Source organism: Osmerus eperlanus, chromosome 3, assembly GCF_963692335.1.
Source record: "Osmerus eperlanus chromosome 3, fOsmEpe2.1, whole genome shotgun sequence".
NCBI classification, from domain to species: Eukaryota; Metazoa; Chordata; class Actinopteri; order Osmeriformes; family Osmeridae; genus Osmerus; species Osmerus eperlanus.
The window spans coordinates 8,440,785-8,465,847 of NC_085020.1; the positions used below are offsets into that span (position 1 = coordinate 8,440,785).

The 25,063-nt window shown below is 43.6% G+C and overlaps 1 protein-coding gene across 4 annotated transcripts; it reads left to right on the forward strand.

Annotated features, from left to right (window-relative positions):
* Nucleotides 1-2,366: 2,366 nt before the first annotated feature.
* On the forward strand, nucleotides 2,367-21,021 carry ikzf2 (IKAROS family zinc finger 2). Of its 4 annotated transcripts, none has more exons than XM_062456992.1 (8): nucleotides 2,367-2,518; nucleotides 5,520-5,570; nucleotides 8,769-8,873; nucleotides 10,834-11,025; nucleotides 11,918-12,085; nucleotides 15,654-15,791; nucleotides 16,339-16,470; nucleotides 18,116-21,021. In XM_062456992.1, the coding sequence occupies exons 1-8, from the start codon at nucleotides 2,488-2,490 to the stop codon at nucleotides 18,916-18,918; spliced, it is 1,620 nt and encodes a 539-aa protein (XP_062312976.1). In that variant the 5' UTR covers nucleotides 2,367-2,487; the 3' UTR covers nucleotides 18,919-21,021. The 4 variants fall into 4 exon arrangements, with proteins under 4 accessions (XP_062312976.1, XP_062312978.1, XP_062312977.1 ...); XM_062456993.1 differs by lacking the exon at nucleotides 2,367-2,518 and adding an exon at nucleotides 3,171-3,649; XM_062456994.1 differs by lacking the exon at nucleotides 5,520-5,570.
* Nucleotides 21,022-25,063: the final 4,042 nt, after the last annotated feature.

Sequence of the window (25,063 nt, forward strand, 5' to 3'; positions counted from 1 at the left end):
ACCCCGGCCTGGTCCAATAACTCTAAGCACCTCTCCACCTCCCCATGCCCACTCCCAACTCATCTCTGCACTGATGAGCCCGCCATTCGAGAAGAGGCTCTTTTATCAGCATGCATGAGGGGACGTTCAGTCTCAAGTCAGAGGGGCTGATAATAAACATTGCTCAGCACCCTGGTCTCAGAGGGACTTGTCCCCAGTGTTGTCACGAGATCTTGGGCAGGTGGACGCGAAAGAAGTGTATATGCCTTCTGGAGCCATACAACATTAATGCTGAACAGGTGACACATATTTGTGTCTGAGTTTTAAAATTATAATAATGACAACTGTTTTGCAATAAAAGAACTTCGAAAGTTTCAAAATAAAACCATTCTGATCCTTTCGAAAGCTGGGAAAGCCTTCTATTGCATGGTATATGTAGCATCACACTTTAATTCAGTCCTTCAGTAGCTTAGTTCAGCCCTTCAGCAACCCTTCAGTGATCTAAAGATACTTTCTGTAGAAGAGAGACTATGTGTATGTGTAGTAGTTTGTGTTGATAACTCTCTAAAGCAATTAACCAATATTTGGGGAGACTTTTCATGCACAATTTCTCTAAATTCAATGCAAAAACTATAAAACACAAACATTCCAAGTTGTAAACAATCATGTGCCCCTAGTTTGCAGCTTCTACTTTCAACATCAGGTGGCAGCACTGAGGTAAATTTCCATGAAGGATTCAACCCCCTGGTAAAATATTTAGCACTCTTTGTATGTATACGACCTTTGAATATGACTGTGTTACCCAAATGAATGATTTTGATTGAGTGTGGTCAACTGAAATCAATAACTTTTTGAGTTCATGCAGGAAACAGCTTTCTTGTCCAACATTGGTTGTATATAAACATTTCCTGTTTTAACGTGGTGTATCGAGAATAGGCAGAAATGGTTTCCCATCATTGCTGTCATATGGCCCACTGTAAGGATAAGTCAAATGTTAAAGACTAAAGATTACATGGGAGAATGTGAAAGTGAGAGACAGAAAGAGAGAAAAAACTGCTGCATGCAGTGAAACGGAAGACGGCCCAATAGCTGCTCAAAGGCAAATAATTTCCTTCTTTCTCTCTTCTTTCCTTTCTTCCTTTCTTTGACAGATCTATCCACGAGTATCGCGTGTGTTCGTGTGAGAGAGATTCTTCCCTATTAATGAGTCAATAATTGTTCACATTCACTGAACAGGTACTATTTGGTTGTGTATGGTCTGATGTGTACAAGGTGGTGGGTATGGTTGAGGTGGGGAGCTAGGGGAGGGCTTAACGGTTTCTACCCCACATCAAATGCAATCCTGAAAGAGTGGAAACATCCCTAATAATAGCAGTGACACTTGTGTCAATAAGAACACAAAAGACAAAACCCAGAAAACAACTCTGAACAAAGAGAACATGTACTATACCTGTCACAAGCTAGTATCAATGCACTGAGCACTACAGTACCTGCTCAAGCGTACAGGTGAACAATTTTAATTGTACATTTTAGTCTATAGGATGTCATTACACTTCATGTTTTGATTGAATTGTTTTTAGATTTCCTTAAAACATTAATAAAGATGCATAAGCATGATTCTCTGACTCAGTGGACACAGTGCGTTACACTTTTGAGACTATAACCTATGGTCTGACTCAGATCAGGGTTTCACATGTTTGCCATGGCCGGAGAACTTCCCATGACCCTATTTCTACCAGTTCCATTGCCAGTAAGTAGCAATATCACATTTTCACTTTTCTTCTTGAGTACAAGTCAAAGGGAAAAACTGTGCCACTTCATAAAGGTGACTAATGTCATTGCGTGTTTTACGATTGAATGAATGTCAGAGCTTTCTCATGTTTTCATGCACTGCACACATTGAATTGAATGAAGTTATGTTAATTGATTTGTCTAGTATGTTACCTGCGTACAAACAAAACAAAATGTAGATACATTTAATTAATTCAATTGACCCAGTAATTGTTGCGTAACTGGCGCGTATTCGACACAGGAGGGAGCCAGAGAGTATAATTACTATTTATATTTCTTTCAATATGGTTTTATATAATTTGCCCACCTGATTTACTTTGTTAACCGATATATTAAAATAATACTGGTTTAAGTGCGTATTTTATTTCCATTCACACAAAGAAGAAATTCACATCTATTAGACCTACTGTTTTATCAAGGGAACTAGGCTACATCGTTAATAATGACGATTAAAGTAGACTCTACTGACCATTTTTGCTGCATAATAGGCTATGTGGTTCGGAGTATTACAACGGGAATCACCCAACACTATCTCAGACACATCATAGACATCTTCCAATAGCCTACCTTGTTAAAACCATGTAATCGATTACCGAGCAGCCGACTGCCCATACAGATTCGTTTGTCATGGTCAGATCAAGTTTCCAGAATAGCAACAGGCTAGTCTGCTCTGCTTTCGAAGATGGAGGAAATTCCAGCGGGTTAACTAACTAGGCAATGCAGCCGATAAGGATTATCATAGTAAACGGTAAGAAATGTAACGGGCTGGGTGCTTTCGCGCACTTTAAGACGTACAAGACCACGTACAATGAGGTGTTGATTTAGATATTGAAACTATTCGAACAAAGTCCAGGCTATAGTGGACCGACACATCCATCGTCATCCACTGTCGTTGTGCTGTCAGCACTGCGTCCACAGACAGGTGCGTCTTTCTGTGACAGTCTGTAATAACTGTGATCTGACAACCAGGTGAAGTGTTTGTCCAGTGTTATGTGGCAACATATAGGCTACAGGTTACCCTTCTATGGGCCTGCTCTAGCCTTCTTCATCGTTTAAGTTTTTATGGTACGAATGATTATCGTTACATGTAATTCATCATTCATTGAGTTATTAGGCTATTTCATTGCAATTGAACAGATATATCTGGAGAATATAATTGAGAGTTAACCACATATAAATGAAGGCAGGTTTGCATGCATCAGTTATCAGTGCTGTAATATTAAGATCCAATATTTTTTTTGAAAAATTATGTTTTTCCAAGACCTTGGTCGGGTAGCGTGTAAGCTCCCTGCCTCTTTTCTTTGGCTAATTCTTTGGAACCGGTGGATCCAGTTTTATCCCTCTCCTTTTTTCATTTAGAAACGTGTTGAGTCTTTCCACTTACCTCTTTGTTCGTTTTCCTTACGAACCGCACACAATAGCTAACCTTTAAGCGCATTTGTGATATTTTTTTATCAAGTGAACGAGATTGGGACGGTGCGGGGGTCGTGCATTGGGTGGAAAAGTTGACTTTGCGCGCTTCAAAGGAAGTAGCCTGTAATCAAATGAGCTTCAGGATAGATGCGCTCTTCCTAACTTTTCTCATTTAGTGCAAGACCAGTTCGTGGATTGATCAACATATTGCCTCTGCCAGTAGCCTATATTTGACTGTTTCCTCATGCTTTGTTTAGAAAATGACTTGAATGAAAACGGTAATTGAGGTAAACTGGTGTTTATTCAGTTATTATTATTATTTTAAAAAAGAAAGACCATTCACGGCTTCTGATAGATATAGACTAGATTATTTAAATTAGCATTATAGAGGGAGGTGACAACCAGATATCACATTGGTGGACATCATCGAAAACAGTACGCATTTGCGCAGGGGGGACAACGAAAGGTAATTCTTGAATACTTTGACTGTTTTAATTAAAATAACAATGTGTCTTGTAACTGTCGCTCCAACTTTATTATCTATGTTGGAACACTGTGAGGTTGCCTAGAGTATTGCTATTTGGCAAGAGATTGCTTCAGTTTCTGAAAAGGCAACATAATTATTTCAACCACTTAAACAGAGGATAGTCCGTGTGTGTTTCTAGCAGTCTTATCAAAGTTTGCCCGGGATAGGGTGCTGTTGCGCGATCGGTCTGGTAATGTGGTAAGCATGTGCTCAGTTAGCTTGGGAAACAGAAAAATCTGCCAGCTCATGTTTTATTTGCTCTGGTAGATGATGAGTCTGGCTGGCCACTCACCCATTCAAATAGATTTCTCTCCGTCCATAATCTGGTCTGGTCTATTACAAAGGTTTTTAAGATTTGTTGCGGATTTAATAGGATGGCAGTACAGATAAGACACCAATCGCTGACTGACTCAGTGCATGCTAGATGTTGTCTGGTGCATTGCATTGTCACTTATTGTCACAGTGACATGAGCCACTAATCTCAAAAGAGCAAGGCAGGCGCTGCGGTTGCTCTCCACCGCCAACCCAAGCCAACAACAGCTTGATGGGAAACGACTTGCTGATGACTGACTGTCCGACTTTATCACTGTTTTTTGTTTTACTCCTCCCAACTGATAGCCTACCTCCTGCTCTCGTCTACATTCAGGGCTTGGAAAGGCAGATCTCGAACACATCTAATTGTTGAGAGTAAACAACAACCAATATGATGTTTCTTTGTATCTATCCCATTGTGTCCAAAGGAAATGTTTGTCATTTGTCCTTGGAAAACTGAGAGGTTGCAGACCAAGTGGCATTTGAAAGTTAACACTCTTTCAGACAGAACGCTGCAACGGCACCATATAGCTCTCTGAAACCCCATTATTTCCAATGGTTTTACACTGCATCAGGCGCAGGCTGCGCACAAAACGCAATAGGTTGCACTGCGCGCTGTGACAAATACCAGCGAATACTTTTTTCCAGATATTTCGGGATGTCTCTGACTTCAATTAACACCTAAACAGTTATGCGCTGAACCCAGATCGTGTTTTGTCTTGCTGCCGAGTTGGTGCGCATTATGCAGCAGCGCACTTTCAAACAGGAGCCCTGCCACCTAGGCCTATACGTTATTGTAATGCCCCATTATTGTAATGCCCCCTTGTAATGCCTAATTTCTGACCAATAGCATACTGTTTATTCCGGCCAATATTATACTAAAATACATTTGAAACTTGAGTATAAAACTCATTTGAACTAAATAATTGAGAAGGTGTTTGTATAATTAATATACAGCATACTGTATGCTAGTCCACATAGTTTATTATTGGTCTTACTCTAAAATGTGTTGGACAGAAAAAGGCGGTCTATTAATACTGGGTGTAACTAAATCATGTTTGTAATTCAATAAAATATGTTTCAAAATTGTTGCCAATTGTATGGTAAGGATTGACAAGGCTCTAAATAATTCCCGCCCTGACCAGAGACAAGCAGGGAGAAACATACACGCATACACAAATTCACAGACACACAAACAGACCTGACCACTGACTTTCCTTGACATACATTTAGTTGGTCTTCATCAAACTTGGGGTGGGGGTGTGTGTGTGTGAGGGGGGGGGGGGGTGTAGAATAAATGGCTATTCTCACTACGACTGCAAAGTCTAACAAAGTGTGAACCTATCCTGCTAAATGTGTTTCTTCTGTGGTAGTGTGAACTCAAATGAATGGCTGTATTTTTAAACACATGTGACCTTGGGATGGTTAGAAAAACAGTGTTGCTCGGTGCTACTGAGTTGTTATGTCCTTTTTGGCTCTTTTGAAACCACTCCTGCAGCCCTCTGCAGGACTATGGAGACGGAAGGTTCACCAGATGGGTACCGTGCTAGTAAGTCAACTGATCCATCACTCTGTCTGCCTAGACTAAGCTTCAGGAGTCTTGTGTAAGATGAAGAAAGATTGGCAATCTTGCAATATCATTGTCACTGTCACAGCCTTGAGTGAATACTTTGGGTGTCGCAAAAATAATTGACGTCAATGACACAAGCAAAAACATATTTGTTAAATTAATAAAAGATGAATTATTTAAAATATATGTACCTTGCTTGGGATTTTCCCTTAGAGCAAACCCTTTCCTGTTTGGCCCTTATAACCCGTGAAAAAAAGCAGTGACATCCTGTTTAATGCTGATAGCTGATGCTGGATCCACACGCTTTGTGTCTCCATTTCCCTTTTTTGGTTTCTTACAGGCACATATTTATTTTTTGATTTTTTGGGTACCATGTTTATAATCTGTCTGCCTCTATACTTAAACTGGTGGTTCACGTTAGTGACATCATGGGGACTTCCTGGTCCACTGAAGAGTGGGCCTGCGGGAAGGCCTGTCAGGCAGGGTAGAGGCGAGGCTGAAGATAGAGTAGGAGGTCTCTGCTTTCCGTTCCTCCTGTGTTCCCCCTCGCCTTATGTCCAGAAATATGCAAACATTCTGTCTGTAGGTCATTCCCTTCCTTTCTTACAGCCCTTGTGAGTGTGTTACCGTATTCACTGGATGCGTTAGTGTCGGCGTGTAAAGTAGCCTGTGGAAACAGGTTGCTAGCGTAAGGCACTGTGATCATGTGGTAAAAGGTCGAAAGCTCTTGGCTACCCTGGTCATTTGTTATCTGTACGGTGAGACTGTACTAGGTACACAGAGGTACTTCCCTCCTCTCTTAGTTTCCCAACAGATTTCCTCAGATATGATACAACATGCTGATAATCTTTAGTTTGACAAATGTTGCAGGTGCTGTGCAAAGCTTTGGGAAAGGGTGATTAATCACAAAACTGATAAATGTCAACATTTCATTCCTTAGGCAATTTGATGAATGTATGCTGTGTGTGTACTGTCTGTAAAAGTTCATTTGTACTATACAGTATGTTTGAGAAAGTGAGAAAGAGTTAGAAAGGAACAGAAAGAGGGAGTGAAAGAGAGAGAGAGAGAGGGAGAGAAAGAGATGGTGTGGTCTGGAGGTTCAGTGTTTTACTGGAAAAACCAGATCCTTCTCATGAACTGTGTATTGAACAAGCCAGGACTGAGTGCTCTGTCATTTAAGAAGAGAATTCAGTGGAGGTCCAGGTTTCATATTTGAACACAAGCCATAGCATTCAGAACAGGTGAAACAATGTCATTCTATCAAGAGTTCTGTCTTATCGCAAGGGTTTTACAAAAGAACCAAATCCATGAATCTGGCAAATACACAGTGCAAAGTCTGTACTGATGATTTTATGTTATTTTCCTTTCTTTGTCATTGTCATACATCTTTTCCTTTCACCCACCAGTACATGGAATGATCCATCTATGCTGTTAGTGTTGACCTCCTCCGCTGTGCTCTCAGTCTTAGCCTACTGTTCATACAGTATTGACTCAACAAATGAGTGGTGTGAAGCTAAGATTCTGAATCAGCAGACAGTGTGTGTGTGTGTGTGTGTGTGCGCGCGTGTGTCTGTGTGTGCCTATGTGGATGTGTGTAGATGTCAGCGTGTGTGTGAATGGATACGTTTGATGTATTGGTGAGTGCGTGCATGCCATGTGCGTTTGCCGCTCTGTGTGTGTGTGTGTCTGCCAAGGCAGAGGTCACTCTTGTGGATACACTGGTTTCCTGCGACTCCTGCATCGCTCAGGAGTTACCAAAGCTTGAACGCTCCTATGTCATTTCCAGCCTGTGTGTCAGACAGCACAGTCCGCTTACGAAGGTGTCATGACAAGACCTCTTCTTATGACACCGAAATAGCAATTCGCCTGAGAGCCTTTTACTGTTCTGCGAGGCAGCTGTCCGTCCAGGCTCCAGTAATGGAAAATCCTTCATGACAAATCTGGGCCACTCCTGTCTCCAGGAGACAGCACAGCCAGGGGATAGCCGTCCACCGGTCACCTGAGATTTCCTCCAACCCCAGCGAGTGCATGCAATCCGAAACCGTGCCCAGGGATTGTGTCATGTCTCCCAGCGGGCGTCACTCAGCTCAACAATGGGACACCACTCCTCCTCCTCCTTTCCTTCCTCATGATAGCCACCATCCTCAAAGTATAGACGCGCCAACCAACAGGGACAGTTTAAGGTATCAGATCTATTTCACTGAAGGGGTCTACCTGTAGTTTGGTGTCAAGTTTGCAGTCAATGTTGGTATTTGATTTGCATTCGCTCATCATTGCAACCAGACTGCTTAGTAGCAGTACAAACGAGACCTCCGTACAAGGGAATCTGTGAAGAGGCTGTTCACATGAACATCTCAGGTACTTTCCTCCTTGGCTATCAAGGAACTGCTGCGTAGTGCTAAATTTGGTGTAGTGTGGGGAAGTGTGGGGGTTTGCCCCGACTCCTCAGGGATCTGACACCCTGGTCAGCAGGGCTGCTTTGCTGTAGCCTTTATCTGAGAGGCTCCGATGGGGCCAGAGTGTAACGGGATAAGGGATAGGTTAGCTCTCCTTCTGAGTGGACACACAGCTATCCATAGCCCGGCCTATGAACAGCCTGCTGAGAGAAAGCAATCGGATACTAGACATGGACATGCTACTGGACATGAGGATCGCAGCCAGCACCTTGACCCCGCTGCCTCCCTGTACTGTCTGCCTCATGTAGGCAGACATGCTGCGCCTGGTTAGTGGTAGTGGGACGTCTCTCCGCTAAGCTGTGGTTCTAGAGAGCCAGAGGTGGACCATTGCAGCAACCACTCAAAGAATGTTCCTTCCTGTGCAAACATCATGTTTTGGTGGTGACCTGGTATTTTCATGCATAAACAGTGCGGTGCACCTGTCAAGCATCGGAGTGAAATTAGTGTCACTATCATCCGTGAATATCAGTAGAAATTGTAGAAATAATATGATTTGAATTTGACGGATGATGTTTGATGAATAGAGTATTAATACTTTCAGCATTTCTTTGTGTGTGTGTGCGCGTGTGTGAGTGTCCACTGTGTGTGTTTGAGTGTATGGTCCAGAGTGACAACGGCAGAGTGAGCATGAGAAAGGGTAATATTTGGAGCAGCATACTGTCTGTGCGCTGTGCAGACAAGGACAATATCCCCGGCTCAATTGTTGCCGTCTGTCTCCCAGGTAACGGAGATTGCCCTCCCAGGAAGGAGAACTCTAGAATGTCGGTGGACCTGTCGGCAAACACACCCAACGGACAGGAGCCTCAGGGTCCTAAGTCGCCCAGCGGTAAGTGGCTACTTAACACGTTAGCTTGCACGCGCATGCATGCACACACCTGTTTTGTTACAATGCCGGCTTTTCATTTGGCATAATGTCTAAATACTACTACTAACCACCTACTGGTAGTATGACTTAGACAGAGTGTACAGTAGCCAGAAACTGTAATCACTTAATATCCTAAGTCTTGCATTGCTCTTTTCCTCCGGCCTCTTAATTAAACCATGAAAAGAGAAGCTGAGACTGTGTTCCTCTGGTGGATGTGTCACCAAGCTGTGTCACAGAGGGTGTTGTGAGAAGGATGAAGGCCCCCAAGCTGAGTCAGATGTTTTGGAAGGAGAGGTTTAACACCTGCTGGTTGCCTCACATACTGTAGCTCCTCTGTCACAATGCAGTTATGATGTTCCGACTGGTCCCTGGTAAGGGATAAACAAACATGTGGGGTAAATATTTTGAAAGCATATTGAATTTGAAAGATTGTGGAGTCCACAGTGACCAATGGTCTCTGACTCACAATTTCAAAACTCTCTCTCTCAGGGTTAATTTGATGGTCACCCTACAGGGACCCTACAGGCGTTTTACCGTCACTTTACTGTTACTCCACTCCTCTCTCTCTCTTTTTTTTCTCTCTGTTAAGGTCGTCATGCTGTCTTCTGCAATTCTGTAGCTGCTCCTTCTTTTACGCAGTCTTTTCCCTTAATTCACTCTTTTCCCTTAATTCAATAAGTTTTCCTGGTAATGGTTCAACCTGAACCTCCTGAGGAAAGCAGAAAAACTAAATAGACGCAGTCAGGTCGGCTCCATGTTGCCAGGTTACAGTTACGAGGGATGACAACTTGAGTGTCTCAATTTTAGTGAAATAAAATGGTATGGCGTTCGAATGACAATCGAACGACACAGCTGTACCTTAGAAAATGCCATTTTGTCGGTTTCACTTATTTCAACAAGTTGCATCGACAATGCTACGTACGCACGTCGTCATGAGATGAAAGAGCTGGATAGTGGTGTCAGGGTTTAGGTTCGCACTCCGCACCCAGCCAGTGATTAAGGTCTTGGTAATCACAAACAGGCTTGTCTGGATGGGTAAGGGACTGAGAGCCAGGATCAGGTTTTCCAAAGCGTGTAGAGGAATGCAGGGAGCCTCCACCTGTTCATGCTAAAGTTGTGTGACTTTTGTGGGGTTTTTGGGCTCTTTTGCGTAGTGCAGTGCGTCAGTTTGCGTTGTGTTCGTTTTCCCATCATGGCTTAACTAGAGTGTCTCGTAGTATTAAATGGAGTTTTTGAGTATATAAAATATGTATCTCGGCAGCACGTATATGAATGACTGTATGTCTATGTGTGTGTATGCTTGTGTGTGTGTATTTATGTGTGTGTGCGTGTGCGTGACAGTGCATGTGTTGGCTGTCAGAAGCCCCATTGTCTGGTGACAGATAATGAGACTGCTATAACAATCAGAACGTGCATTCCCATCTTCAGTCAGAGAGTGTTCTCCCTCCCCTTCTCTCCTCCCCCAATGCAACCATTCTCCCAGTGCCAGTCAAGTGGAAACCCACACATGCTGAGAACTGAGCCCGGGTAGGACACTCCCTACCTTCTCCTCAGGGACTCGAACCAGACCAGCCTGTTTCTCGTTTCTCCAGCAATCTGTCAGTGTTGCACAGCACGTCACCAAATCTCCTTCTGGGAGTCACCCTTTGTTTTGTTGTCCGACATTGACCTGTCGTCTGTTGCCAGGGACCCTGGGTTGGTGAGGGCAGGCCTGGGGGTGAACACACTGGTTGCTACTGTCCGTGCACAGCTCTCTTAGGTGTGATTGTGAAGAAGTGGGTTCCTAATGGGTTCGATTAGATATGAATTCTAGGGTTAGGTATGCGTTCACACACATACACAGGCAAAAACACACAAACGCGAACACACACACACTTATACATAGTGACTCTCATGTCTCTCACGTCATTGTCTCAATCAGAAGTGACCATCAAGAAGGAAGAGGGCACGGGAGACGAAGCAGACGGGAAAAGCACAGCACCAGACGACATGACCCATAGTGGGGAGGAAGGATCGGGATTGGAGGAGCCCATGATTGACAGCCCCAACAACCTACAGGATGGTGTGTCTGGGTCCGATGGCGTAAGCGACGCAGACAATCGGCTACAAAATGGTACATGATGGTCCTTTTCTTTCAGTCAGATCCAAACCACATACCATACTGTCAAATTCTAAAACATATTCCGACTGCAGTGCTTACATATAATATACTTTATGAATGATATATGTCCAATAACTCAATGAACAATACTACTGGTACATGATTCATTGTTAGTTGTCATTGTTAGTATCACTTTTTTGTGCTATTGTATTCTGTGTTCGAGGGTGTGGGTAGTTTTTGCTGTAAAGTAAAAGACAGTAGGTTAGCCCTTGAATGATTATCAGGGAAAATATCCCTGGAATCCTCCACAACCTGTTCCTTAGCCTTTTTACCTGACGCTGTGACGACAGTGCCATCACCGTCACAGCTACAGGATCCTATTTCACTTTTTCCACATGGCAGCAGACCAAACGATGCCCACCATGGTGAGAATACTCAGCTGCAACGACCGTAGCATTACAGCAAGCAAACGACATGCGGAGATGTAGAAAAACAAACACCCACCTCATAGCTGGCACTCACCATCCTCCTAATCATGTCACACGAGACCCCGGCTCTGAGGCATCATGTGCCATTCATTCGCTAATTCTAATATTGCAATCACTGACAGTGCAACTCTGCTACAAAGTGCTAAGCTAAATGTGTTGTCATCGAGATGTTTAGAAAGTGTTGCTCCTTCATGAACAGTAAAGCTTTGTAGCTGGTTTACCCATGAGTGGTGTACTTGCTGATGTTACCATACAGACAATAGGGTGTGTGCGTTGGTAGTGGTGGTGGGGGATCGGGGGGGGGGGGGAGGTTAGGGGGTTCTGAGTGTATGTGACTCCATGCCCTTTAGATGTGTACATGGGTGTGTGTATGTGGTGCACAAACTGAAAATGTGTCCTTCCTGTGTCTTCCCCAGGCGATAGGCCGTTCCAGTGCAACCAGTGTGGGGTCTCCTTCACCCAGAAGGGAAATCTTCTGAGGCACATCAAGCTGCACACGGGTGAAAAGCCCTTCAAGTGCCCCTTCTGCAGCTACGCCTGCAGACGCCGTGACGCACTGAGCGGCCACCTGCGCACACACTCAGGTCAGGCATCACTTAGCGGCCTCCTTCATCCTCCCCTCCTCGTCAATCCAACTCTCTGTCATTGTACTGTACAGATGTAAAGAGCGTGTTCTGTGGTATCTCCTGAGCTGGATTGCCACACGGGTGACGCGCCCCGTGGATCTGCGTCTCTCAAAAGCCTCGACTCGACTCGTGTTTATGCTTGTGTCGAGATTAGCACGTGTCAATCTCGATCTCGCATTGTTGGATTGGCTGCAGATACGGGGCTTTTTGCAGACGTTGTTTATGTGTGTGTGTGTTTCAGTGTGTGTGTGTGTGTGTGTGTGTGTGTGTCAGTGCTGTGGTTAAACACCAAGGCCAGGCTGTTCCTGACAAGCTCAACTCGCGCTCCTCAGAAGGAAGCTCTCTGCTCAGAGACACATGAGGAGTGGCGGCCAGAGAGCTCTCTAACTGTAACCCACTTTCCTATCTAGCATCACCAGAGGATGTGCTTTCTTATGCCTGTGAGATCAGGGTCAGCTGACTGACTGACAGACTGAACCCTTCTACCCCCCACCACCCCAACCCAAGCCCTATCCTTCTAGTTCTGCTCAAAAGATGCCCTTTGACTTCCACTCTTTCTAATGACGGTTGTTTGTTTTTTTCTGCCGGGTTGCGTCTCTCCCTTGTAACGTTTCTAGTCTTTCTTGTCTTTCGGCGTGTGTTCTCTGTGTCTCTTGTTTTCCTTCCACTCTCTCTGCTCGGATCTCTCTCACTTGCCCCTTTTCGAGTTTCTCACTTCCTGTTTTAATTTCTAAATTGATTCTGCAGCCTCCTGGATCGGCACAGTGGCTGAGGTGAAGTGTAAAGTCGTTCCTCTTGCAGCACACTGGTCTTTGCCATACGTATTAGTCTGCCACCCTTTCCCGTGCATCTGAGTTAGTGTGGAACGCAAGGATGGGGGGTTGTGACGTAACCTAGGGAGGTAGCATGACGCTACCTTACATGAAAGGCATGACACTGTTCTTCCCCTTTCTCTCTCCATGGCCCTGGCACGATGGAGACACCTGGCACCCTGCCCAGGAAACAGGTGAAGTCAATAGTGGAGGAAGTTGGGCGAGAGACAGTAACATTTAAGGAGAGAGAGACAGAGAGACAGAGTATACTTTACTGCCTGATTCAACGACTGGTTAAGGCTTTGCTGAATGACTGTCTGAAGGGGCAAAGAGTTGACTTTTACTATGTATATGTTGTATTGTCATCTCACCTAAGTAAGCATCTACCTGATTGAGGCCTTCTTAACAAAACAAGAAGAACTAACTCCTTAAATGTTTTGTTTTATAATCCTCATTACACATTAACACTACCTCATGTTAAGTTGATGATAGAGTATATGCAATGCAGCCACAGTTATCGAACAGAAAAGAAGGATGGCTGGGTACATTCAAGGTGGCATAACTGCAGTAGGTTGTTGCATGCAATAAAGTAATAAATGTGTCTGTTAAACTGTACAGAATGCAGTACTTTCATTTCCTTCCCTATTGGCATAAATTACGTGCTAGAAATGCTGCATGACCTTGTGGCAGAATAATGTACTGTATATTTCTATGAATGTGTTCATGGACAGAATGTTCTCCATGGAGACCGATAGAATCGCACAATTCAGTAGCACACGAGATAAGGGACCTGAGTTCCTGTTTATCACCCAAATGGAAGCGGCCAAGTGAGTCTGAACACAGAGTTGAATTAATTTACATGACCAAGAATAGCAGCTGAAAGCGGGATTTTAGTGATGCATCCAACATCTGCAAAGCCCACATGTGGCGGTGGTTTTGAAAGATAAAAAAATTAATTGAAGTGAACTTGTGTTGGTGTTGGTGAGATTACTATATGAAAGTGTTACTGCCCAATACCATGTAGGCAGTTAGAAACAGGTGCTGTGGCTGACAAAGATCACTGGAGCAGACATTTCCCCTATGACGATATGTAGATATATTACTCGGTTGAACATCGTAAAACACGTAATTTTACTCTAAAAACCATAACCTGCTAGCTTGCTAGCACTCTATGCTCCCATACTTTTAGAAATACTGAAACGGACGTGTTTTGGTATATTGTCTTACTCAGACATTCTCATGAACCATAGTTTCTAATGTACTAAACCAATTGCTACTCATAGACCACAAGATTGCTCAATGGCAGATATTGTTGCTGATGATGTTGTGATTGTTCCTATGAATCACTGTAAAAACCTCGCTTATGGAATATAGGTCATGTCTGAGGATGGGTCTATGAAAAGTGGATTATATCATTATTGGACACGTCATCCAAACATTGTCAGATGTGGTAACATAGCCATATGTGGTACACACAATAGACAAGATGTATTTGAATGTGACCTTTATAACGTATGTCTACCAAGGACATATACATGTAATAATTCATATTTTTACATACATTACAAAATGTAGTAATGTAATAAATGAAGTAATGTAGTTTATGGATAACATATTCCCTGAATGGTTTCAATTCAATTTTTTCTTGATTTAAACAAAACTTGCATACCTCCTTTTCTGTCTCTAACAGACATAATGGCAGCGGTCAAACCATTCCCAGATTCACACAAAAATTGGACCTGTGTGTCTTCTCATATAAAAACCTCAAACTGAAGCATATTTGGGAATTCTGTTCTCACAGTCAAACACACAAACACTGTCACACACACACTGTCACACACACTGCTGTGATCCCAGTGTCTGGGTCACATAGTCAGCGTGGCATCTGGCCTATAGTGCACTCTCAGAGTCCCTTTATGACTCAAACCAAGACCTTTCAGAAAATTCTACTACACAGGGTTGTCTTTCATGCGATCCAATATCTTACTAGTCATGCTGTAGGACCTGGCAGTAGACGAACGGACAGATCTGGGGGGGGGCTTGGATGAGCCGATGGATGGTACGGATTAATGAAGAGATGAATGGATTTGATGGGCAAATCACCTCGCTTCTCCCCTTCCTGCCGTGCTTCCTGCTGGGCTCGTCGGCCCAGTGTGGAGCCAGCCTGAATGGAGCTGAGAGCATGAATCACAGCCCTCCTCCAGCAGGTGGGAGAGAGGTGTTGTTTTCGCGTTGACGTTTCTTTCCGACCACCACTGGATGCACTTTCGCTCGACGCGGCATCGCACTTGTTGGTAGCGTAGGGCCTTACTACAGCAGTGGGCTCCCGGGTGACTTGATGTGTGTGTGTGTGTTCCAGGGCGTATGAAAAGTAGACGCATATGAGTGTTTTTTTCGAACTTCGCCCACTGCTTCTCTGTTTGTCTGTCTGGCGTGTGCTGCTTGGCTGGTTATAACTGAGTGGGATCAGAGTAATAGTGTAACATGACTCCATGAGCTCAGAAGCCCTTGCTCGATCTTTCTCGAGGCTTCCCCGCTCTTCCTCGTTTTACTACAACTGCCTTCCTTAGCCAAGCACAGGCGGTCGTTGCGTCATCCCCCAAAGTAGGTTGGACCATCTCCTGCCCCCTCTTTTCTCGCTATCTCTCTATGACTCTCGTTGCTGGTGTGTGACATTAATAGTCCCCTTTCCTTTGATGTCACCTCTGCATTAGTTGGCAAACCGCACAAGTGCAACTACTGCGGACGCAGCTACAAACAGCGCACGTCTCTGGAGGAGCACAAGGAGCGTTGCCATAGCTACCTGCAGAGTGTTGGCATGGATCCCACCTCTAACTCAGGACCTTACCCAGGTGAGAACGACTTGCCTTTCAGCTTTCATAGAGACCAACCGGTAGATGCTTCCAATGTGTAATTATCTCAAAAAGATGTTGTTTAATGGTGAGATTATCCATTACATTTTGGACCAAGGACGAAATTAAGGGGGTTGGGAGAAACCTTAACCCCTCCCCACATCCCCCTCCCCAAATATGCACAAGCTCAGTGAAACAATTTGACCTCTAACCTTAACGTGGCAGCATATTGACAAGGATGGTATCATGGATCAGGTGTCAGGTGGCTGAGTGGTTAGAGAATCGGGCTAGTAATCAGAAGGTCGCTGGTTCGATTCACGGCCATGTCGAATGACGTTGTGTCCTTGGGCAAGGCACTTCACCCTACTTGCCTCGGGGGGAATGTCCCTGTACTTACTGTAAGTCGCTCTAGATAAGAGCGTCTGCTAAATGGCTAAATGTAATGCGAATGTAATGGATGCTGTACTTCTGACGCTGCCGGGCTGTGGAAGACCAACACTCACCCACGTACTCTGACCCCCCCCCCCCCCCCTCCACACACACACAGGTGAAGCCACCAAAGAGCACAGGCCCCCGGCAGAGGCCTCTGTCATGGCAACCTTTGATCGTCCGCCCGTCATCGAGAGGCTGCAGAGCAATGTGGGGAAGAGGAAGAGCAGTAATCCCCAGAAGTTTGTTGGTGAGCATGACTACCTGGGCAGCACCACACTGTGTCTGCTCAAACCAAACTGGTTTTTGCAAACAATGTACATTGTTATTGGCAAGGCTACAGCAATATAGTGTTGTGTGAAGTATTCATCATACTGAGCATCATACCCAGGACACCTACTGTATCTGCTTTTCAAGTTAGATAATAGACAGACATAAAAAGTAAAGTAGACAGACAGAGACAGACAGACAGACAGACAGACAGTTATGTTGCTTTATTTTCAAAGTATTGAAAATTGGTTGAACTCTGGGATTACCACATTATTATATGCTTTGCTTAAGTTAAAAAGGGATTTTCCTTATGTCATTGTTTTATTTAGCAGTGTTATGGCTTTTGGAAGGCACTAGTTATTTTGCCCAGTGCCTCACTCTGATTTACGTGTTCCAGCGGTCAGAAGGGCTTAAACTCCACATTGAGGGGATGATAAAGACCTAGTGCTGTGTTTGTTTATTTCTCAAGGCTTCGTTCTGTACATGGATGACAGTTAGAGTGCTGCTGACCTGTGATTTTTCAGCATTGTTAATATTTTACTAAGCCTTCTTGGTTGTGCGACTCTGTTTCAGTAGGTCTGGCAATGAAAACGCATACTCTCAATAAAAAAAAATCCCAATATGTTTGCCTGTAATATCCGTTGGAACATGCGGGGTGTGCACCACTTGTCAAGTCAATAATCAGCAGATTTGAAGCAAAACACCAGTCTCATAAATGTATTTAAAACTGGGACATGCACGTATTCCACTTTGAAGTCTCACGACATCAAACTTAAATTATTTGAAGAAGAAAATGTGTATGGCTATAATTTAAATTAAAAAAACATGTATTTATATATATATATAAAAAAAATCTAACAAGTATGTTTAGTCTCTTTAAAATGAACATTGTGTAGATTGTTATGTTTTTAAAATTATTATTTAAAATCATTATTTTAAAATTCCAAATGTTACAGTCATTTAAATGGAGTACAATTTACAATGAAGTACAACTAATCGCAATTAATCAACTGCCCTCTTTGGACCAATTTACAGACATACTTGTAGTCACTTAAGAGTACATTTTCCAGTGATTGTCAATCCTCTCAGGGAGAGTTGAGCTTATTAGTTACTTTACCGCACTATTAGGTGTAGAGGAAGAGATTGAGCAAGAGACAAAGCGGATGAGAGCACGAGGAAATGTTTTTTCACGTTGTGGTTTGGTACACCTGTAGATTTGCCATTGCTCTTATCGAGAGGGGAGCAAAACAGCTCACCGCATCCATGTTCTGCAGGGGTTAAGCAGTGCAGTCGGATGGGGCTTTCCACCATTAAACGCCAGACAGCCGCCAGAGAAAAATAGAAAAATGTGAAAAACAAACGAGAAATGATTGCGTTCATATTTCTTCGCTTGCAACTGAAGCGGGTAAGGGAGGCTAGTGTGTTTGCTAACACCTTGGTAAACCAGTGATTCACATCTCAAAACAGTATACAGTGCCTATTGTGTGAAGCCTGTTACATAGAAGTGGTAGATGGAATGGATCGAGCATGGCTTCAGAGTTCCGCACTCTGCCAGGCACATTCTCTAACTGTGAGGTTATAATATGAAGTGTGAAGTTGACTGTGTCTTTGCCGATGTGTTTCAGGTGAGAAGATGGTGCGCTATAGCTACCCTGAGCTAAACTATGAGATGGGTATGAAATATGAAAAGGAAGCTGAGATGATGCAGGCCCACATGATGGACCAGGCTATCAACAATGCCATTTCCTACCTGGGCACCGATTCCATCAGGCCTCTTGTCCATCACCCTCGCCCACACCCCCATCCCGGCACTCCCCTCTCCATGGCAGAGGTAGTGCCCATGGTCAACCCCCTCTTCTCCCATGTGTACTCCACCATGGGGCCCCGCATGGAGCGGCCCAGCAGCCGTGACGTCCCACACATGCCCGTGCCCCTGCCTCCCCCTGACTATCCCCCCTCCTCCAATGGTCCAGTGTCCTTGACCAGGCCCAAACACCCCCCAGCCGTCCGGGGGGAATCGCCTAGCAACAGTGGCTTGGACTCAGCCGACTCCGCCCGCAGCAGTCCCCAGGAGAGGCTGGGTTACCATGCCAACCTGCCCCATCCCAGGTCCCGGCCCAGTCCAGTTTATGGCAGAGAGGAGAGGCGGGCGGCCGAGGCAGGCCTGGCACCGGAGGTGTTGAGAGGGGGTGGCGAGCGCCCTGTGAGCCAGGACGGTGTGCGTGTGATTGGGCGTCAGGGCCAGGAAGTCCGGGTGTTCCAGTGTGAGCACTGTCGTATCCTTTTCCTGGACCACGTCATGTATACCATCCACATGGGTTGCCATGGCTACAGAGACCCCCTGGAGTGCAACATCTGCGGCCATCGCAGTAAGGACCATTATGAGTTCTCTTCCCACATTGTGCGTGGGGAACACACCTTCCGGTAAAGAGAGGGTGGGAGAGAGGGAGGAGAGAGGAGCCATAGTCCGTCCCCAACACATACATAATCTCCAGGAAGGAAAAACGGAAACTTTTGTAGCAAAATAGTTACCTGTGATTTTTATGATGAATCAAACAATTATATGAAGGTCTGGGCCAAATACACAGTTCATTTTTCTATGGTGGGTGAATCTGTACTTGTTATTTGTGTCTACATGTATTTTTTATTTTGATTTGAAAGCAAAAAGAAGACATTTACTTTGCTGTGATGTGCGTGTGGATGTAACAAAGTGGCTTTAACTAGGATTCGATAAGGACAGTCATTTATATCTTAATATCTCCACTCTCTCTGCTCTGCTGGTGCTCAAGGGCTTTACACCTGGCCTCATGTCAGTTCAGTCCACACCTGACCTGAAATGGACACACACCAAATCTGGGGTCTACCAGCACATCATGGCATTTCAGGTTCACATAATGGCCCTGGGAATGAAGAGGACATCTTCTCTCAAGCTGGTTCAGAGCTCGGTACCAGCAGCTACATGTCAAAGAATATTGAGATTCACCAGGCATATGTTGCCTAGTTGACATGCTATTGTTTCTTTAGTATGTATGTGTGCGTGCGTGCATGCGTGCGTGCGTGCATGTATTTGCATGCACTGTGGAAAAGGATACTGCTTGGCACAGTACGCTGTGCACTTTAGTATGTAGCACTGCTGGGGAGGAAACTCAGCCTATCCACAATTGAAATGCCAATGTTGGATTATCTTGGTGCACTTGGACATATGCATATGTATTCTGCTCTTAAAAAAACAGTTTCGCTGACAAACAAAATGTACTGTTGCACTGGTGATCATGCAGTACATCGTATTTTGTCATAAATTAGACTCTACTTTATCTGTTTTCATCCTGGTGGTCTTAGCTATCTCATGGGGGCAATTCTTTCAATGTGTTGTGTGGAAGGTTATTGTGTTTGATCAAGGCAGCTCTTTTCAGTTTACATCTCAGCGATATTGACAAAAGTATAAAGTTATACTGCTATGGCAACTGCTTACAGTTACCGTCAATCAAGTATTGGCACTGGAACTTGTTTACAGTTTGTAACACTCCACATTCATTTAATGCATTATTGTTTTAAGGGGTTTGTCCTGTAGTTTTATATTTAATCACGTCTAATTTAGACTAAATGTGTATTATACTGTATTCAAACTAACATTATACCATATTACAATATTACAGATCTGACATTCTGTTTTAAGGACTTCCCTATTTACATGAAGGGAACACTTTGATGACAAGGTGAAGGTCATTCATAATATGATTTAGACAGCTACACTCTAAGGAACATATCTATTGCCTGGGCAAGTGAGAGTTTACAGAAAACAGTGACAACATAAATCTTTGTGTGTGTGTGGTGTGTGTGTGTGTGTGTGTGTGTGTGTGTGTGTGTGTGTGTGTGTATGAAGGGCTTTTAGCTGGAATGCACTCTTAGCTTATAAAGTGTTCTACTCTCCTATACATACATCAGGAGCTACACTCATGTTTAGGAATATCATAGCCTAATCATCAACAAAAAAAAAAGTGATGTTACACACTCCTTACTAGGATACTTGAAGCATCATGATTGATGATTTTGATCAAATATCTATAAACACCTATTTTCTTTGTCAATGTAAAATAGGAATTGGAATATTGTGTTTCTACTCTTAAGTACTAACCATTGAATTGTTAAAAGAATGGTTTGGAATGTATTTTTGTATAAAATAATATATGAGAACAATGTATATTTTGGCACATTGAAGTTGTGAAATGATTTGACGTTGATGATTACTGATGTGGGGGCTCTCAGGTATCTGTTGCCTATGTGCTTTTGTATGACTTTTGAGGTCTATATAGCTCCAAAAATATATATAATTCCTATATTTGGACATTTTGGGTAACTTTCGATGAAGCGATATTGTTATTATTGTGATATTGAAACAAATGTATATGGAGGAGAGTTCTTTGGTATTACCGAAATCCATCCATTTACATGAAGATACTGTGCTGTACATAGTTGAATGTTTGTTCAAATGGCATTGGCTTTTCTCTATTAAAGTATTCATTTTACTTTGGATTGTCTTTGGTCTAGAATCCTCCAGTCGAATCGTTCACCCAATTAATAGTAACATTCTCTCATTGTATCTTGAGACCCTGGAGTAAACTGTGAAACTGTTTAAATGTCAAAGCAGTCACTATACCCTCACCGTCTTACCTCAAAAGAACAAAGCAAAACAAAACAAAAGAATCAAGAATCAAAGCTCAGAGTTATAGGAGCCCAGATGTTTCGTGACAGATGTTAAGGAGCAGCAGTCAGACCCCCACACGCATCAGTATCTCTTTATCTGCACTCATCCAGCCTATTTCTTACTTCGCTTACCAGCACCTTTTCTTGTTTCCTTCACTGCTGATGATATCAGTTTGACTCACGTCTTCAACATTGTAGCACTGAACTCCCTGTTTCCCTTATCTTGCATCAGGGGGACCTTTTCTCTCACCTATGACATTTCATCAATAAATGAGGAGCAGTTATGTTTGCTCGTGAATTGAATTCATTTTGAATAGACTGTGGCATGAGTGCTTAGGGTTCCCAGAAGACAAAGAAATGCAAGACTAATGTGAAATAACCCAGAAAGTGACAAATGGTCTTTTGATCTGGAGCAGTCATAAAATGTGTTTCTGTGTTTGTGTAGTCTGGATGTGACGGTGCAACTGTCAGGGGGCAACACTTCTCTAAACTCTTAACACTGTGGTTTCAACACATCATTACTGGTCTGAAGCCCAAGCAATAGTTTGACAATAACCACCATGTGTATAAGGTTAGTAGTATGAACGTGACTGTAGGTAGACAGTCACAGATCACCATATAATCTGACGATTCCAGTCACACATCTAGACGTGTGCATATTCTGTTGATACTGTAGATTGAGAAAAGTAGATGTTCACTACTTGACCTTGTAAAGCCTGAGGAAACTAGCTGTGCTGCATGAGCGGTAGTTTCAAGACTTCCTCTATGAGGTTTCTTTGGTGAAGATAAGCTGTGCTGAGAAGATGTAGAAGGGGCTGCCTCTGACCAGCCCCACACTTCCCCTGTGGTCAGGCTAAACATCCAACCCTGAAATTAACACATGCACAGAGATAATAGACCCAGCATCTCTGCATAATAATCCACAGCAACAACCTTTAACATACAACTTCTGGGTCACTGATAGGCCTATTAAGGCATACTAATGTCAGATCAACAGGGATGGATATAGAATAATAATGTATCATACATGTGCAGATTGAACCATATTTTCCAATGTGTTCCAATTGTTCAATGCTCCAAGCTCTTTTTCTCTGAGCTTGTAAAATGCAGTTTCTGTGGATGCATGGCATTGATTACTGTGAAGGCTACAGTAAACTGCTCCAGATCTTGTAATCCTATGAATAACCTCTCACTGGTTGTTGTGCAATCACCGTTCACTCCCATTCCAGTTTTTCCTGCTCAGTGATGGGGGATGTTTGGGCTGGTCTTTCACTCTGCATCTCTCACTTTACTAAACAACCTGGCTGTATCTTAAGACTTTCCTGGACCTAAATGCTTCCTGGAGTCTTGTCTCCTTTGCTACTGATACTTTAGCGGACATTTCACTGGTGCCATGACCTCGTACTGAGGCTTTTTGGGGAAGAAGACCAGGAAGAAGGTGTAATGGGATTAAGGACTTCTGAGATCCAACCTTGCTCACTTTCAATGCCCCTTGTATAATGTTTACTTTACCACTGGAAATGGGGATTATAAATACACTATAGAGAGTTGCCAAGATGCATCTTTCTGGCTGGGATCAAGTTGGGACCTAAATGATGTGTGTGTGCCAAATTATGAGCTGTCAGAGTAGGAGTAGTGCTGGATTAGGAGTGGGAGGGGTGGGGTCCATAGTGGCTGTGTGGCAACACAAGTGTTGCTGCTGGAAGTATCTAGCTCTACGGGTGTCAGGGCTTGCCTGACCTACTGTGGATCATAGAGGAATGACACAGTGCTATGACAGCTAAACACTCATACAAAGGGACAATATAATTATGATTTTCTTTTATTTGTGATACAACACTGGAGATATATAGTATTAGGGAACCTTATTGACACAAAACATATTGTGCAACAAACCCACTAATGAGGGAGACCTGGAGTTACTGCAAAGTCCTTTGGGTAATGTTTATAGCTCAAAGAGCGGGGGTCGCAATCTTTGTGTGGGGAGGAAGTTGGACTGTGAGGGAACTTCCACTTTCCTTCCTCTGCTTAACCAAGTTATACAGCCCTGAGAGAGAGGAAAGAGAGAGAAAGACTAAAGAGAAAGAGTAAAAGGGAGAGAGACAGAGATGAGTGCAGCTGACAAAGGCAGACACTGTGAGGGAAAGTGAGAAAAAGAGTGGTTTTGTGGAGTAGTGCACACCTGCAGGTCGGCTTGTTAGTCTTGGGAAGCGAAAGAGAGAGAGAGAGAGAGAGAGAGAGAGAGAGAGAGAGAGAGAGAGAGAGAGAGAGAGACAGAGAGAGAGAGAGAGAGAGAGACAGAGAGAGAGAGAGACTTGTGGTGCTGGTGGTGCTGTACAGGGACTGTGGAGATGCATGGATCCAGACATTGGTGGTTTGTCACAAATGTGTGCACAGCTGTCAAGAGCTGAACTGAAAACTGGAAATGAATTAAAAAAAAATATATTTGTTTGAGAGATGTTTGAGAGACATGGAGATTGCAGACATTTTCAGCATTTTTAAGGATGAACGGTGTGAACTCAACTCAAATATAGACACTCATCCCACCTCCTCTCAAAGCTTACGGAGACACTTTTTTTGCGAAAGAAATAGATAAGAAAGACAGAAAAAAAAATGTTTTGTGTGTGTGTGTGTGTATGTGCATTTGACTGGCACAAATGTCAGCACTTTCATTGTGTGGTGGCTGAGTCCGGGGTCAGGGAAGCACAGGGCTCAAATGGGAACGGTAAACCACACCAACGGCCTCCAGACAGAGGCCCCCGAGAGCCTATACTCTGTATGGGAGCTCGACACATCTACTACACACAGTCAACACATTCAACGAGGACCCGAAGTGCATGCCGTGCAGGATAGAGATGCGTGTGAAGGGAGTCACTTCAAAGAAAGTCGCTACATAACTGTATCTGGGGAAAGATCTCCTGAAACTGACAGTTGACTTATGTTTGGAGTAACACATTGTTCCTCTGTAGTGTGGTGGGGGCTGCTTCGCTACTGCTATGAGTGGCAGAATCAACGGTACAGTACATTGTTGGAACGTTCAAAATGCGTTTTAGGATAATCCTACAATCGAATGATAACCAGTTTAGGTTAACAGTATCCACTGTTCTGATATTGTCGTCTTTGTATTGCCATTGTTGGAAGTAAATGATAGAGACGGAATAACTTTGTTCATAACCATGGAATCCTTCATCCCTGTTTGCAGCCTATCGCTATGTCCATAGACATATTCATTCTAGTTCACTGTAGACTGTCGTTGCTCCTGTATCGTCTATGGCAGAACAAAAATGGAGTGCCAAGCAGTGGTACAGTATCTAACATCAACCTGAGTTTCCTTCAGTAACCTGATGAGTCAAATGATTTCTCTATTGAGTCAGTGTGACCAGTGAGATTGAATAACCGAGTAGTTGTCTGCAGACCCCACGCTGACATTACACTGATATGGTGACGTAATCTCAGTATTGCTCAAATAAGATAACAGTTGCGTCGTCTTCCTTCTCCACTGCCACTGTCTTACTTTGCGAGGGTACATTCAAATCGTGTGGGTGTATACTGTACTGCATACCTATCATGCCTCTTTCACACATGCATCTCTTCAGTAAAAAGTGAATCTAGTAATGGTGTCACGTCATCGTGTCTGCGTTGTTGCTGCTCTCTAGTGGTCTCTTGAACGGCATAAAACAGGATTATTAATAAGCATAAACATATAGTCCTTAATCACACTGTTTGGGGATGTGATTTTATTTATTTTTTTATCGTGGAGAGCAGCATCATTTGACTTATTTAATCTTTATCACGGCTTGTTTCTCTAAGAAGTTCCAGTCACAGACGCATAATCTGTTTTGTCCTCTAGATGGCAGCAGTGTAGAGGG

Excerpts from the sequence above, each read along its gene's own strand:
- ikzf2 (XM_062456992.1), top strand. The coding sequence starts at position 2,488 with ATGCAGCCGATAAGGATTATCATAGTAAACG. Across the intron at positions 2,519-5,519 it reads AAGGATTATCATAGTAAACG|CCCTCTGCAGGACTATGGAG; the intron begins GTAAGAAATGTA and ends CCACTCCTGCAG. Across the intron at positions 11,026-11,917 it reads AGACAATCGGCTACAAAATG|GCGATAGGCCGTTCCAGTGC; the intron begins GTACATGATGGT and ends TGTCTTCCCCAG.